Source organism: Myxocyprinus asiaticus, chromosome 38, assembly GCF_019703515.2.
Source record: "Myxocyprinus asiaticus isolate MX2 ecotype Aquarium Trade chromosome 38, UBuf_Myxa_2, whole genome shotgun sequence".
Classification (NCBI taxonomy): Eukaryota; Metazoa; Chordata; class Actinopteri; order Cypriniformes; family Catostomidae; genus Myxocyprinus; species Myxocyprinus asiaticus.
In genome coordinates this window covers 5,114,690-5,131,888 of record NC_059381.1, presented here as the reverse complement: position 1 = coordinate 5,131,888, position 17,199 = coordinate 5,114,690, and the positions used below count along the sequence as shown (strand labels likewise).

Here is a 17,199-nt window from a genome sequence, read left to right as displayed (position 1 = left end):
TACTGCATCATGTTGCCTTGATTTTTTAAACTTCGCTCAACAATTGCTTTTTTTTTTTTTTTTTTTTTTTTTGCAGTGCATGTACAATAAATAAGATAGTTAAAATTAAAAAATGTTATGTAGTGTACAATGTGAATTTGACTATATTCAGTCACTTTTTTAGAAGTACAAATGTTCCATGTAGTGTTCTCAATGAGGTCATAAAATAATACTTTTACATGAAGTATAACATGCCACTCTGCAGGACACTGCATTAAAGTGCACTGACATGGCTTAAAATGTCATATTTATATACAGTATGACACAAAAACACTTCTTGTTTCTGAGTATGAAGAACTTTTTATATTATAGACCTATACATAAAAATATGCATAAATAACAATAAATAACTCCAGTTCTTCTCTTCATCTGCCTGCAGAAAAATTGGCCAAGAAAAATAACCGCACCAGCGTCGCCAGACCAAGATTTTTTCAAGGAAATGCCATCACAGTTAATGTACCTCTCCCTCTGAACCGAACAGAACCAAAAACACATATCTCACACTCTGCTCCCATGGTTGCTGTAGAAGTGGAGTTACGTAGCAACAACACGGCAACGTACCTCAGGGGTCATCTGAGCAAGTGGTTCATCCCAGCTGTCTACATCATAGCCATCGTCATTGGGATTCCCGCCAATATCGCCATTTTGGTTGCTGTTGGAACCAAAGTGAGGATCATTTCATCTGCCATTTTGTATTGTAGCTTAGCAGTGTCTGACTTGCTACTGTTGCTTAGCCTGTTGCTAAAGGCACACTATCACCTCAACGGCAACCATTGGATATTTGGCGAAACCGCTTGCCGCATCACTACCGGCTGTTTTTATGGCAACCTCTACTGCTCAGCATACACGCTAGCCTGGATTAGCATCAAGCGCTACATGGCCATTGTTCACCCATTCTTCTATAAGAGCTTGCCAAAGCGGTCCTTCACTGCATGGAGTTGCTTAGCAATTTGGATTGTATTTATTATAGCCATTCTACCAGAGATGATAGTGAGACAGAGCTACCACATTGCACACCTTGGAATCGTCACATGCCATGATGTTCTTCCCACCAATTTCAACGTCTACCAATGGCTTGTCTACTACAACCTTGGCGTTACCTGTGTTGGCTTCTTTCTGCCCCTAGTGGTGACAGTAGTGTGTTACACTTCGATAGTGTGGCACCTGAATCGCTCACACCGTGACTGGGCCCTCTACATCAGAGCTAGCACATTTAACTTCATTATCTTCATTGTTTGTTTTGGCCCAAGTAGCTGCTTTCATTTTGTGCATTACATGCTGCTGTCTACAAGTACGACTGAGAATTTCTACATCTACTTTAGTGTGACTGTGTGCCTGTGTTGCCTACATAGCGCTCTAGATCCATTTCTCTTTGTTCTCATGTCCAGGACTGTTGGAACAAAATGCTACTTTATTACAGGCAAAGGACACGCACTTAGTATTTCTACTTAAATCTTAATGAAAACAGGAGCAAACTAGAACTAACATGGTACTAGTAACACCAAGGTCATGGGTTTGATTCCTAGGGAAACACATAGGCCTAATGATAAAATGCATAGGTTAACTGTACTGTAAGTTGCTGTTGAAAAAAGTGCAGCCAAATGTGTAAATACTAACTGCCTACATAGGCAGTTGCAATCTAAATAAAAGGAACCTCATAGGGGACTGATTTTGAAAACTCTACATACAACATGATCACAAGTGAAATCAACATGCCACTTCCAAATGTTCATATACCTTGAAATAGACCCCATTTTGCCAAATTACTGACAATTACCAGCGCCATCCCCATCAGATATTTTTGGATCAATTCAAACATGTTCACCTTTTCCCGTGGTACTACTAAGAGGGCGTTATGCAAGCAATTTCTGGTCCAGAGGAAACCAGGAAGTAATTGTGTTCACTCTGAGACATGGGTTCGGGTCCCGTGGAAACCATAATGTAATCCCGTTCACATAAACAATGGTAATCTTGATTTGGAGGTTGCATTTTCACTCTAAAATAACATTTTTACTCCACTGATGATTAGGTTTATGGTTAGAGTTGGGTAAAGGCTTGAGTATACTTTGGATTTCCGCTGATCGTTCCACACACAGTATGCGTGACGCAAATTTCGTCATTAGCACAGCCTGAGCGTGGCCCAGATTTTCTCGAAACGCGGGCAGTCCTCATCTGTGTGCATCATTGGTGCATGCACCTGCTGCTGACTGTACTACAAGAGTATAACAAAGCAGTTGAAGTGTGCATGCGTCAAACGTTTGTATTCGCTCGCATTCAAAAGAGTTTACTTTGAAAGGCAACGTGGTCGAAAGGGCACGATCCGATCTAGAACGCAGTATACCCGAGTTTTAAAAAATTGCATTCTTGTTTACTGTATTACTACATTTACAAATAAAAATGTAACTCGCTTTTGGTGCCACCCTGTGGACATTTCTCCTCAACAACAATTCCAGCTTCAGCCACTGGGGGCAGTGTTTTGAATTTCGGTAATCACAGACTGATTTCAAGAGCCGAACTTTTGGTCTCATGTTGCTGAATTCACAGTGTGATCAGTCACCAACATAGGCAGCAACCTTGAGCGGTATGTGCACCACACAAAATAGTGCTCACAATTGACATAGCTCACAATAGGGTGTTGCTAAGTTAAAACCCAATAGTCTAATAAGTATAAAATTACACAACACACAAATATTGGGTAAAATTGTTCATTTTTAATTAAATGTCTTTAGGTTGTGATCTTCTAAGCCTAGTTTTTCTAGTTTTAAGAAGAGGAGACATTTTTTTAAAGATCCAGCCAGTTCTGGTTGATCTGGTTTGAATTGGTTGGACAGAACCTGCACCTCTTATACTGAATACAAATGGAGAGACATTTGAATGGCCTTGAAAGAAAAGGTTGTAATATACTGCCTGGATTGTGTTCAGTGTGTGCGTATGTCTGTCTGTGAACAAGAAAGTGTTATGTAAAGCCTTGTTGACCAAGGCGAATCTTGTATCTACATGCTTATACAGAGAATCATTTAAATGCTTTTGATAATCCATATATTTAAACATATCTGTGTTCAAAGCATAGCATAATCATTAAAACAAATAATAAAACAAAGATTACACCTTGTCTCTTGTTAGTTCCAGTAAACTTGACTGAATTTATGTTTCTTGTTATCTCAAAAACCTTTTGATGTAGAGGGTAATTCTTGAATCCTTAAAGTTATTTTTGCAGACAAATAGGCCTATAAATTGTGACTACTTATGAATTTCTTTACAAAATTAAAATTTCTGGCTTTATAATTTTTTTAAGGGATGAGACGTGGCTGGATGAGGAAGACAGATTTGTTTTGTCTAACATTTGTTAGTCATTGCAGAATGTCCCAACTATTTCATAGTTTAGAGAAAAACAGACATGCAGTATGGTTTCATTTTCAAGATTGAGAAACTCACCTGGCTTCAAAACAAAAGTGCCAGTGGGCTGTGACTAACTAGATACATTATTTCTCCCTCCCTCTCTCTCTTTCTCTCTCTCTCTCTCACACACACACACACACACACACTGCTTGATGTTGACAATTCATAGCAAATGTCAAGTGTTGTGTCTGGTAGCCTAGTTAATCTACCTCTTCCTTAAACGTCTTTTTTTTCTGTTTATAGTCATGGTTGCCAAATATGTATTACTGTGCATGCCATGCAACGTTGTACTGATATTCCTAAAATAAAGTTTTCTATTTATTTAGCCTAAACTCCTCGAGGAACTGAAAATCTAGAAAATCTATTAAAATCTGTTACAATTTACATTTTCTTTCTTTTCTCACTTGTTTTCTTTATATGGTTATCATTTGTCACGTGTCTACCTGGAATATTCTTTACGCAATATCCTGTAATTTATCTCAGTTTACATTCACTGCTTGAGGGGAAATACAAATGCACACACTCACAAGACTCAATATGAGCACGCACCTCAAATCCAAAGTAATACGATTTTTTATGACAAGTAATCTAACGGAATACGTTACAAAGTACAGTACATTTTAAAGAATGCATTCTGTGATCTGTAGTGGAATACATTTTAAAAGTAACCCTCCCAACCCTGATTATAAAATTATTTATTGATATGTACACTGATTAGCCGAAATATTATGACCACTCACAGGTGAATCAAATAACATTGATCATTTCCTAACAAGGCCACATGTCAAGGTCTGGGTATAATTAATTATAATTTTCTTTATTTATCACACATTTTGCACATACACAGTGAAATTCTTCTTTTTCACATATCCCAGCTAGGCTGGGGTCAGAGTGCAGGGTCAGCCATGATACAGCACCCCTGGAGCAGATAGGGTCAAGGGCCTTGCTCAAGGGCCCAACAGTGGTATCTTGGTGGTGCTGGGGCTTGAACCCCTGACCTTCTGATCAGTAACCCAGAGCCTTAACCGCTGAGCCACCACTGCCCTAATAGATGGTAAGCGAACAATCTGTTTTTGTAGTCAATGTGTTAAATGCAGGAGAAATGGGCAGGAGTAAAGACCTGAGCGACTTTGACAAGGGCCAAGGTAGGGACAAATCACAAACAGTCGACAGGGTGTTGAGCGCCCAAGTTTCATCGATGTGCGAGGGCAACGAATGCTATCCTGTCTGGTCCGAACTGACAGAAGGTCTACTGTGGCACAAGTCACAGAAAATTGTAATGATGGTTACGGGAGGAATGTGTCACAACACACAGTGCATCGCACCCTGCTGTGGTCAGAGTGCCCACGATGAGCCCTGTCCACTATCGAAAGCGCATACAATGGGCACACGAGCATCGGAACTGGACCTTGGAGTGGTGGAAAAAGTTTGCCTGGTCCGATGAGTCCCGTTTTCCTTTACATCACGTGGATGGCCATGTACGTGTGCATAATTTACCTGGGGAAGTGATGGCATCAGGATGCACTGTGGGAAGACGACAAGCCGGTGGAGGGAGTGTGATGATCTGGGCAATGTTCTGCTGGCAAACCCTGGGTCCGGCCATTCATGTGGACCTCAATTTGACACGTGCCACCTACCTAAACATAGCTGCGGACCAGGTACACACCTTCATGGCAATGGTATTCCCTGATGGCAGTGGCCTCTTTCAGCAGGATAATGCGCCCTGCCACACTGCACACATTGTTCGTGAATGGTTTGAGGAACATGATGAAGAGTTCAAGGTGTTGACTTGGCCTCCAAATTCCCCAGATCTCAATCTGACTGAGCATCTGTGGGATGTGCTGGACCAACAAGTTCAATCCACAGCAGTTCCAGCTCGAAACGTACAGGACTTGGAAGGATCTGCTGCTAATGTCTTGGTGCCAGATACCACAGGACAACTTCAGGGGTCTTGTAGAGTCCATGCCTCGGCGGGTCATTTAGCAAACACTTTACTCCAAAGCGACTTACAAATTAGGAACATTACAAACATATTCATAAAAAATATAGCACGTATGAGTTTATATATTGCACACAAACGTTGTATTTCACTCAGTGGAGATGTTATTCACCTTATTCAGCCCCGCCCCTTTTCCATGCTCTGCTCTTCCGAATTTTGTCATCTAACTTCCTGTTTGTATTGAAGCTACTGTGAAGAGTCTATCAAAATGGATTACATGTGGGAGCACAGAAAGTATTTTTCACCAAGAGTTGATGGTGTGAGTCTACACCACCCCTTTACTACGTGAAAAAGCTAGTGAGGTGTGTTTTCTGCCACTCTAATGTTAATGTTTCGGACACCCAAGTAGGTAAATTGGACCTTTTTTTATTTTTTATTTTTTTTATTTATTGCTGAGAACAGGAACATACAGAAAAATAAACATACAGCACATAATATCAACAACAACAATAACACTAATAAAATAAATAATAAAAATAAAACTATATAAAAAGATAAAAATAAGAGGGACATTATATCACATAAAAATGATCACATAAAGAGCCCAAAAGCAGAGCAAATTCTAACAGTCCTTATAGTAAATTGGACCTGACAGATCACATTCAGACAGCTATGACGCACTGCACTTTTTCATAATACAAGCGTTTAATTGTTATACAGGTAATCATTTTTCAACTTGTTAATAATTTGTATTAAAATGTGTAGTTGATATGAAATTTCCAACAGTGACAGCTCGTATTATTTACACGTGCAAGTTCAACATTAAATAAAAAAATTACAATTGTACTTTTTATAACTAATTTGTCACCCTACATTTTTTAGAGGCTTATATGTGATTAAAATAGTTGTAAATGGAATATAAAATAAAACATACATTTTCACCTGTATATGTGTGCTGTGTGGGTGTATAATAAATATAGTTGCATCCCCCCCTCCCGTCCCAGAAAAGCTTTTATTTTGAAAGGATATCCGGTACCGGGTGTTTTGACGCGTTTCTTGTGGTGTCTGGCTTCCCTCACAGGTGATCAGCGGACACGTGATTCAAACAGACGCGTTTTATTTAGCTCGCACGCGGTCACTTTCCTGCCACGCGTCTCTTAAACACGTGCTTTTATCTTTCAATATATCTTACTTATGTCTGTTTACAAATTACCTTCTCAGCAGATTAGTGTTTTGAAATGACGTTATAAATGGATTCAGTCATGGCACCCACCAGAGCCCATGTGGGGACCCGTGCACGTGTGAACATGCCCGGACTTGTCTAATTATTCGGGCCTGGGTCGACTGGACTTCACCGCAGAAACCATGGACAGCATGTTTCCAGATCAACTTTTCCCACATTTTTATCTGGACGGACCGCCACAAGCCAAGCCGAAGCACAGTCTCGGACTCGGAGACTGGGGTTCATATGAGCGAGTGTTTGAAAGAAGGGCTGGACAGGTAAGATTATAAACAGCATGATGATAATAATAATGACAGCTGTTACCTGATTGCAAATGATGGTAAATGCTATCCAAATGCATTGTAAATGTTTGCATAAGTGTATATATAAATATGCCGAATTTATATATACAGTTGGATGTCTTGTCATTGATTTTTTTTTATTTATTATTTTTTTTTTTTATAACCTATTAGTACAGTTACACAGCCCTGATGTAGTTGAAATGTATTATTTAGATTTCTTGCATGCTGATATCTTCTGTTCACCACTAGTGCAATGGATTTTATTTTAATGTGTATAATATGTGTCCTGCTTTAATGTAGTAATGCAGTGAACAGTTAACACTACGCAGTGCCAACATCTCCACTGATTGCAACACAAATTGCTTCATATTTATGCATATTATTTGTACAAACCCATATGTGCAATGTGCGAATTCAACATTTTATATTTTACTGTATATTTAATATTTCTATTTTGATAAATGAGGTGATAAAAATGAAATGTTGGTGTAACCAAGTAAAGGGTATGAAAATAATTTCCTCGCACCTTGAAAGCATTAATGTATACAACTTATTTACACTGGCAGCCGAAAGTTTGGAATAATGTACAGATTTTGCTGTTATGGAAAGAAATTGGTACTTTAATTTACCAAAGTGGCATTCAACTGATCACAACGTATAGTCAGGACATTAATAACTTAATTACTATTACAATTTGAAGAAAATGTTCAGAACTTCTAATTTAAAAAAAAATAATTTTTCTCCCCTTTTCTCCCAATATGGAATGCCCAATTCCCACTACTTAGTAGGTCCACGTGGTGGCACGGTTACTCACCTCAATCCAGGTGGCGGAGAACAAGTCTCAGTTGCCTCCGCTTCTGAGACAGTCAATCCATGCATCTTATCAAATGGCTCGCTGTGCATGACACCGCGGAGACTCGCAGCATGTGGAGGCTCATGCTACTCTCCGCGATCCACGCACAACTTCCCACACGCCCCATTGAGAGTGAGAACCACTAATCATGACCACGAGGAGGTTACCCCATTTGACTCTACCCTCCATAGTTCGAACTCTCGACTCCAGGGGTGGTAGTCAGCATCAATACTCGCTGAGCCACCCAGGCCCCCAATGTTCAGAACTTCTTAAACTACTTCAAAGAGTTCTCGTCAAAAAATCCTCCATGTGCAGCAATGACAGCTTTGCAGATTCTTGGCATTCTAGCTGTCAGTTTGTCCAGATACTCAGGTGACATTTCACCCCACGCTTCCTGTAGCACCTGCCATAGATGTGGCTGTCTTGTCGGGCACTTCTCACACACCTTACAGTCTAGCTGATCCCACAAATGCTCAATGGGGTTAAGATCCATAACACTCTTTTCCAATTATCTGTTGTCCAATGTCTGTTTCTTTGCCCACTCTAACCTTTTCTTTTTGTTTTTCTGTTTCAAAAGTGGCTTTTTCTTTGCAATTCTTCTTATAAGGCCTGCACCCCTGAGTCTTCTCTTTACTGTTGTACATGAAACTGGTGTTGAGCGGGTAGAATTCAATGAAGCTGTCAGCTGAGGACATGTGAGGCGTCTATTTCTCAAACTAGAGACTCTGATGTACTTATCCTCTTGTTTAGTTGAACATCTGACCTGACACATCTCTTTCTGTCCTTGTTAGAGTCAGTTGTCTTTTGTCTTTGAAGACTGTAGTGTACACCTTTGGATGAAATCTTCAGTTTTTTGGGCAATTTCAAGCATTGTACAGCCTTCATTCCTCAAAACAATGATTGACTGACGAGTTTCTAGAAAGTTTCTTTTTTGCCATTTTTGATCTAATATTGACCTTAAGACATGCCAGAATATTGCATACTGTGGCAACTCAAAAACAAACACAAAGACAATGTTAAGCTTCATTTAATGAACCAAATAGCTTTCAGCTGCGTTTGATATAATGGCAAGTGAATTTCTAGTACCAAATGATCAATTTAGCATGATTACTCAAGGATAAGGTGCTGGAGTGTTGGCTGCTGGAAATGGGGCCTGTCTAGATTTGAATCTAAATGACTTTTTTCAAATAGTGATGGTGCTGCTTTTTACATCAGTAATGTCCTGACTATACTTTGTGATCAGTTGAATGCCACTTTGGTAAATTAAAGTACCAATTTCCTTCCGAAACAGCAAAATCTGTACATTATTCCAAACTTTTGGTCACCAGTGTATTTATATACAAATATTTATTTTTGAGTCAATAATATCAAAACGTTGATATTAGGGTTACACCAGATAGCCTGAACAAAATGTTCATAAAATGAAAATTTCATAAAGTGTTCATAAAAATGTTAAAATATATTTAATTATGACAAAAATAATTATTTGTTTTAAAACACACTGTCCTGAGGGTCTAAAGAGGTAAAATATTATTTAACAGTTTTTGTTTAAAAAAAGAAAGATTAAAAGATTCTTTTGCACTACCAATCCTGACATTTCTTTTTATACTGAGGTTTTTAGCTTAACAAGATTTTTTTGTTTTATTATTATTATTCTGTCTCCGGATGGTTAAACCATATGACATTTTTAACGCAAAGCTTTAGAACAAATGTCAAAATAACTTTACGTAACTGAAAACATGTTTAGCATAGAAGAGTTCTATTCAAGTAATTGTTTTGTGTAATTTGTAATGTATTTTTGAATAATTTTAGAGATTTAATATATCTAGCAAAAAAAAAAAAAGTGTCACGTAATTGACCCACTTATAAAACCTATACAGACACATACCTCTCTGTGCATACCATCTGCATACCTATTCTCCTTTTCATATACTGATATAGGGTGTCTTTGTACATATCTGTAGTATTTGTGTTTATTCATCTGAAAACATGCAGTTCTTTTAAGTAAATCTGTGCCGTGGCTTAACCATTTTTCTCATGAATTTACAGTGTGTTGCGGGACGATCCACCCAGCATGAGTTTGTAAGCCAGCACGCTGTGAGAGAAGAAGAATGGGTACCAGTTAAACCAGCGGTTACCCCTTTAATTCCACCATGCACAGGTAAATGTTTATCATTATCACATAGCCAGAATTTTAGAGACATTTAATGGCTCAAATCCAATGGCTCATATCATAATGTTTAAAGTATTGAAATTCCTTTATAATTGTGTTATTTAAACTTGTACATTTACTTAACATTGCTGTAGATATACAGTAGGCTGAGAGTATGTTTGCCACTTTAAGTTGTCTTTGGGTATATAGATATATTGGATCATATAGATAATATTTAAATTATTATTATTATTATTTTTTTTAATCTTTCCAAGATGCCAAAGCCTCATTTGGTCCTCTACCAGATCCAATGGATTTTCCAGAGCATGTAAGTTAGAGCTTAAAAAAGAATCTGCATTTTGTTTTAATTAGGCCTGTCAATCGATTAAGATTTTTTTAATTGAATTAATTGCATGACATACCAGTTAACTAATCAGATTAATTTGCATATATCAGTGTTTTCTAAGAAAGCCCCCCACTCTCACAAAATAAAGATGATTCAATATCAATAATACATAATTATTCAAATAATTATAAATTAATATAGAAGCAAAAAGGCAGCAAGTGCTACTTGGGTATAAAGTCCATATCTGCTGGTGCTCTTTGGAAAAGAAATAATCTATCTCATGAAAAAAGGATATATCCAAGGCACTCCGACTTAAGTATTAAATTTAAGAAAGCCTTTATTAAACCATGGCCAGAATAATTAAAAACCATGAACCGATGCATTATGGCTAGAAAGCCTTCATCAGGGCATAATCAATGTTTTCTGAGAAAGCCCCCCCCCCCCCAAATGAAGACAGTTCAATATAAATAATACATAATTATTCCAATATTATAAATTAAATGTGTGCATAATATATAATAATTCAGATATTCATATTGAAATATATTGCATTATTGTTGCAGACAAGTAAAGCATAGATTAGACAATGCAAAAAGTAGCTTCAGGAAGTCAATATATTGTTTGTTTTATTCCCATATCACTGAACATAAGCCTACATTCAACAGCAATCAATCCATTTTGCAATTGAGTTTGTCAATCAGGACGCATACTTGAATTCTGTCTGCAATATTTGTAATTGTCGTCTATGTACATGTGCGTCAGACGGATGCTTTGGGAGCATTTAGCTGGTTTTCAGCATCATAAACGCTGCATTTCTTGGACACTGTCAAGTTAAAAGAAGTTGTAACTTTGAAAATCGCCTCTCGTGTTATCTGGATTCTGTTGTGCTTCGTCCAGCTGTCGAGAACGTGTCCTGTGTGACCGGCTTTCATTCTGTGGGTGTACTGCTTGTGATGTTTTTTTGAGGTGCGCTGACTGCCCCCTTATGCGCCTAAATAGTTTTGATAAAACATCAAAACTACATGTAATCCAAGCTTGAATTGCTCCTATATGTACTATTTGAAAATACTAACTTTTACTACAGAAGTTACGTACAGATCAGAGGGCATGATTAATTCCATGAATGTTCTTAGCACGTGATTATTTTACATGCAATAAATGAACACGTTAAAATTGACAGCCCTAGTTTTCAGCTGAGCTTTACATCTTGTAAGCTCATAAAAGCTCTTGTTCTGATTTTACCCTGTTGTTTTTTTGTTTTTTTTACTTAAGATGCAGTATTTTTACCAGCATTACTGTCTGGATGCTTTTTCCACAATGGGAAATCTGCTACGGGAGGATTTCACATTTAAACGAAATCATCCAAAGGTAAGTGACCTTTGATGCATCTGAGTTTGTTTTTATGGTCAGGAAGGTTTATGTATTATTTCTCATTTTTATAGTAACCCTGCTTTAGACTTTTGTTCTTCTTTGTCACTCAGGGTGTTAAGAATATGTCCTGGACTAAGAGGTTCCTGAAGGGCTTGAATTATAAAAGGTACCATGTTTTCTTTTTTCCGAATACATGGATGAATAGATGCTTGAAGTCTCTATCCTTGAAGAATTGGTTTAACTTATTAGTTTTATTCTTGTATAAGGGAATTCTCTTCTTCACAATAACATTTCTGCAATATTTTATAACATTATTGCAATTCTTTCCAAATTCATCAGCATCCGTTATGGCCAGCATTTAATGTATTTATCTTATATCACCTTTGCCAAGTTAATTAGCATCTGTCAATGGCCATATTCATCAAGTGACTTTTTGATCATATAGCAAATAACAATATATTATGTTTTATAACAGGTACAGACCCCAAATTTTAGCTTTTGCGTCTTTAAAGGAATAGTTCACCCAAAAATGAAAATTTGCAGATAATTTACTCACCCTCAGGCCATCCAAGATGTATCGGAGTTTATTTCTTCATCAAAACAGAATTTAAGGTTTTTAGGATTTCATTTCAGGCCTCCTCCTCTAAACAATTCAAGTGAATGTCCTCTATTTTTTGATGGTCCAAAGTGCATATTTAGGGTGCATCAAAATAATCCAGTCGACAAATAAAGTTCTTCTGAACGCAAACGATTGATTATTTTTAGAAACAAAACAATACTTACATGCTTTTTAACTACAAATGTTCGCTTCTGTACATCTCTGTGACGCGCGCTCGTGAGAGGGATGATGTAAGCTCGTTGGAAAGGTCACGCGTCACCTGGAGGATGAGGCAGGAAGCGTGTCATTGTTTACAAGAGGATATTAAAAGAGACAGTATTCAATGACAAATCAGTCGCGTTGATCTCGTCTTTGGACATGCATTACACGGAACAACTTTTACTCTCAACACGCCGTGAAAGGATCTCGCTGCTGATACTCCACCACTGTACTACACAATTACTGCTGAGTGAAATCTAAACATTTACCAGCCAGTTGCCAAATATATACATTTGTAGTCGCATAGTGCGAAATTTGGTTGCAAATCCGAGTGTTTTCCTCTCATTGTCGTGGAGGGTTGCGCATAGAGTGAAATATCGATCCATAGCTTTTGAGAATCGATATCGAGATCATTCAAATGAAGATAGCGATGCATCAGAAAATGACCCAACCCTATGAGTTATTAATCACATTTTAACAAAAAAAGTTTTGTCATTTTCTGTGGAGACCACTGTACCACTTGTAATATGCAAATGTGTGCATACTGTATTTAACATGCCGTATTCCTGAAAGTTTTAAATGAAAATAAATTTTTTGTGTAATTTCCTATTCATTCTATATCACCATATTTATTTGTAAGACCTCCCCTCATATATAACTTTTGTCATTGTGGTTTTGGTCTGTGTTGTTGTAACTGCTAGATGCCAAATTGCACATTGCTTGAAGAGGGTCCGTCAGATTCACCATCTGGTCAGTGATGTTGTGAGTGATATTCCTCCTCCTCTTCTCGCCAACCACCTCCATGAGGAACTTACGTCACAGAGGGAACAGCTGCAGTTCTGCTCCGATATGACAGGGGGTGTGTTAGGATACATGCCCTTACATGAGGCACAGGGCAGTGCTGATGGCTGTCTGATTTATCCCAGTGGACATGCACTGGAGACACTCAGTATCCTCTTTTATAATGCAATCTAGTAGTTTAACTCTTTTCATGGGGGATAGACTTTGTTAAAAGGATAGTTCACCCAAAAATAAAAATGCTGTTACCATGTTCTCCATGTCGTTCCAAACCCGTATGACTTTCTATTGTGAACACAAAAAGAGCAATTTTGAAGATGTCAAGATCCAAAAAGGATAAAAGCATCCTGAAAGTAGCCCAATATTCCAAGTCTTCTAAAACCATTCAAAGTTTATCAGAAAAATTATATTTCTGTATACACCGATCAGCCACAACATTGAAACCACCTGCCTAATATTGTGTAGGTCCCCCTCATGCCACCAAAACTGCGCCAACCCGCATCTCAGAATAGCATTCTGAGATTATATTCTTCTCACCACAATTGTATAGAGTGTTTATCTGAGTTACCATAGACTTTGTCTTTTCAACCAGTCTGGCCATTCTCTGTTGACCACTGACATCAACAAGACGTTTAGGTCTGCAGAACTGCCACTCACTTGATTTATTTTTGTTTTTGGCACCATTCGGAGTAAATTCTAGACACTGTTGTGTGTGAAAATTCCAGGAGATCAGAAGTTACAGAAACACTCAAACCAGCCGTCTGGCACCAACAATCATGCCATGGTCCAAATCACTGAGATCACATTTTTTTCCCCATTCTGATGGTTGATGTAAACATTAACTGAATCTCCTGACCCATATCTGCATGATTTTATGCACTGCACTGCAGCCACACAATTGGCTGATTAGATAATCACATGGATGATTGTTGGTGCCAGATGGACGGTATTTCTGTAACTGCTGATCTCTTGGGATTTTCACGTGGTGCGTATATACTATATTTTTCTGTGCAGTTGCCAGAGTTTCCATTCTTTGCATTGGGAAGCATCAAACAATATTTGTTTTCCTATTGGTTTGTAGTAGTAGTTCCTTTACTGCATTTCCTCAGACTTCCACAGGGTGGTGCCAGAGTTCAATGATGACAAGCCTCCTAATTTCTTCATGGACTCCAGCTCTTTTGCTTTTGAGCTGAATGGAGCCATCAAACAGCTCAGTGTGGGCAACATGGAGGATCTAGGTGAGATCTAAGATATGGATTGTGCAACAGCAGTGCCATTGTCATGCCTGAAATTCAAAGAACAGAGCTATACTTTCATGCAGAAGTATGCAAGGCTTACCAATAAGGAGGACCTGGGTATGGTAAGCCATTTCAACATTTAAGGATGTGAATTATAGATATCAACAATTACATTTTCACTAGTGAAAGTGCTAATTTGACATCAGAAATCACATTTGCACTAGTAAAAATGTTAATGCTTGATATAATTTTTTTTTTAATGAATACACATTTATGATATAAAAAATGAATTTCAACGAGTAAAAGCTGTAATTCTTGATATCTGTAATTGCATTTTCACTAGGAGAATTTCACAATGATCTGTCATTCACTCCTGTTCAAAACACAATTACATTTATGTATAATTAATTTCTTACTAGTTGAAATTCCAGTTTCACATATCAGCAATGTGCTACTTACTAAATTTTTTATATAAAAAATTACATCGTTACTGGTTCAAATGCCCACTCCTGATATTAACAATTGAATTGCAGCTAGTGAAAATTGTAATTTTTGATATAGATGTATTTTTACATGCTAAATGTGGCATTTCAGATATCTGGAAATAGATTTCAGATATCAATAAATTGAATAGTTCTGCTAGTATGAAATCAGTCACCCAGTCACTCAGTTTGTATGTTTGATGACAGCTTCACGCCTCTGGATAAGATGTTCGCTATATGGCCTATGTGCTTATTAAACCACAAAAGGCTGCAATTTAATTCTATAACTATATACAGCAGTCTGCGTGTGCTGGGTGCTTCACAGTGAATAAACGCTCTGCTCTGAGACATTTATTACATGCACAATGCACTTGATGCTCATGTTGCATGTCTGTTTATAAGTGGCCAGCTTCACACAATCACTTTGAAGTGAGCAGCACATGCAGACTGTATTTATTTCAATTGCTGCCTAGGACATATCACGATTTTAATTTGGTTAATTACACATTCAATCATTAAGTTCTCAAGCATGTCAAATTCCGCAACATTCCACATTTTGTATTTTTTTTTTTTTTTTTTTTTTTTAATAGGACTCTGTCCGTGTTTTCCGCATCGCTGAAAGCATTGGTCCTTTTACTAGTTACAATCAATTTACAGATATTTGAAATTAAGATTTTCACTAGGAACAATGCAGTTATTGAAATAAAGATACATTTACTAGTAAGAAGTGCACTGCTGATATGTGAAATTGGATTTTCAACTATTAAGAAATTGATTATAGATATCTATAAACAACAACAACAGAGAATTGTGGATAATTATACAATTTTACTAGTGAAAGTGCAAGTACAGATGTCAATTGTTTTTACTTGTTAAAATTCCATAACAAAAATGGGTATATGAATGAGTAATGATTTCACTTTAATATCAATAATTAGCCTTTTAACCAGTGAAAATGTAAGTGTTGAATTATAATTCATATCCTGCACTTGATTAAATGTTGAAAGGGCTTAGCCCGGGTGCAGTGTCACGTCCATTTTTTTTTTTTTTCATTATTGTGAGTGGCCTGTTTGTTTAAATTATGTAAGCTTGAGTTTTTAAAATGCTGTGAAAATGTGTTAATGTACAAGAAAATAGATATTATGGTGCATTATCTTATGTGTTTGGATTTTACTTTTTTTAACATTATAAATAATTAGTGTTCCACTGATTGTCTCTATTTTGTTTGTGTGCAGGTAATGTGGGTGTGCGATCAGATTATTTTTGTAGCTCATGGGTATTAGGTGACAACTGCAGGCCACGGTTGCAGGAAGTCATCAAGTCGAAGGATCGTTACTCGTGCATCACTGTCAGGTGATTTTTATTATTATTTTATTTTTGATTATACCATTTAAAAAGTTAATACATAGAGAAATTACAATTCTGTCATCAGTGACTCATTACAAACCCGTATGACTTTCAGTCTTTCGTGGTAAATGAGACATTTTAAAGTATATTGACGATGCTCTGTTTTCCCAAAAAAAGTAAAACTGTAAAAGATGGCTGAGGCTGTTAGTCCCTAACATTCTGCTAAACATATTTTGTTTGTGTCCGATGGAAGACAGTAAGTCATACGGGTTTGGAACAACAAGAGTGAGTAAATGATAGAATTTTCATTTTTGGCAAACTCTGTTTACATTTGTTTCAGTCATGTCTGATTGTACACATGGCAACTTAACTGACTTCTGGCTTTATTTGCACTGCAATTATTCAAATCGGCATCACATAGCGCCAGTGACGCAGATCTGCCTTTCCTGCTAGCCTGATATTCAAATGACTTGATTTAACTATTACAGTGAGTGTTTTACAATAAAACTATAATTATAGCCATGATTATATTTATATTATACAGCACAGCCTTAAGTGCCCTATTGCTTTTATTAACCAGTTACTACATAATACAAATATTAAGAATACAATTTTTCATTATATCCTTATTTTAAGCAAATTAACTAAGTGTCGTCCTTCCACTTGAAGATATAGTCCCAGATGTGTAAACTAAGGTTAATGGTCTATTGGATATTCAGTATACATAGTATCTGCTGAACAGGTGTTTTACATAATTGATGTTATTATATTGTGTATTTTTGCATGACTGTAATGCTGTACTGACCAGTCAGCATCTCGGACCAGAACTATCCATTTTATAATGTATACAGTTGGTAAATATGAGCAAAGGCGTCTGTGAAAAATGTCTATTTA

General features: G+C 37.2%; 2 protein-coding genes across 3 annotated transcripts in view; both read left to right on the top strand.

Annotated features, from left to right (window-relative positions):
* The window catches only part of LOC127428815 (proteinase-activated receptor 3), a 4,459-nt gene extending 689 nt beyond the window's left edge, over positions 1 to 3,770 (top strand). Inside the window, exon 2 of the mRNA XM_051677428.1 lies at positions 419 to 3,770. Coding sequence (XP_051533388.1) covers positions 419 to 1,491 — 1,073 coding nt within the window. The 3' untranslated portion in view covers positions 1,492 to 3,770. The remainder of the gene's footprint in view (positions 1 to 418) is intronic.
* Positions 3,771 to 6,471: 2,701 nt separating this feature from the next.
* The window catches only part of taf1c (TATA-box binding protein associated factor, RNA polymerase I subunit C), a 24,810-nt gene continuing 14,082 nt past the window's right edge, over positions 6,472 to 17,199 (top strand). The window contains exons 1-8 of one of the 2 annotated variants that reach the window (XM_051677503.1): positions 6,472 to 6,877; positions 9,804 to 9,915; positions 10,182 to 10,234; positions 11,525 to 11,620; positions 11,734 to 11,789; positions 13,142 to 13,389; positions 14,348 to 14,476; positions 16,194 to 16,311. In XM_051677503.1, coding sequence (XP_051533463.1) covers positions 6,743 to 6,877; positions 9,804 to 9,915; positions 10,182 to 10,234; positions 11,525 to 11,620; positions 11,734 to 11,789; positions 13,142 to 13,389; positions 14,348 to 14,476; positions 16,194 to 16,311 — 947 coding nt within the window. In that variant the 5' untranslated portion in view covers positions 6,472 to 6,742. Of the gene's footprint in view, positions 6,878 to 9,803; positions 9,916 to 10,181; positions 10,235 to 11,524; positions 11,621 to 11,733; positions 11,790 to 13,141; positions 13,390 to 14,347; positions 14,477 to 16,193; positions 16,312 to 17,199 lie in introns of those variants that run through there. The other variant, XM_051677505.1, reaches the window with a different exon arrangement.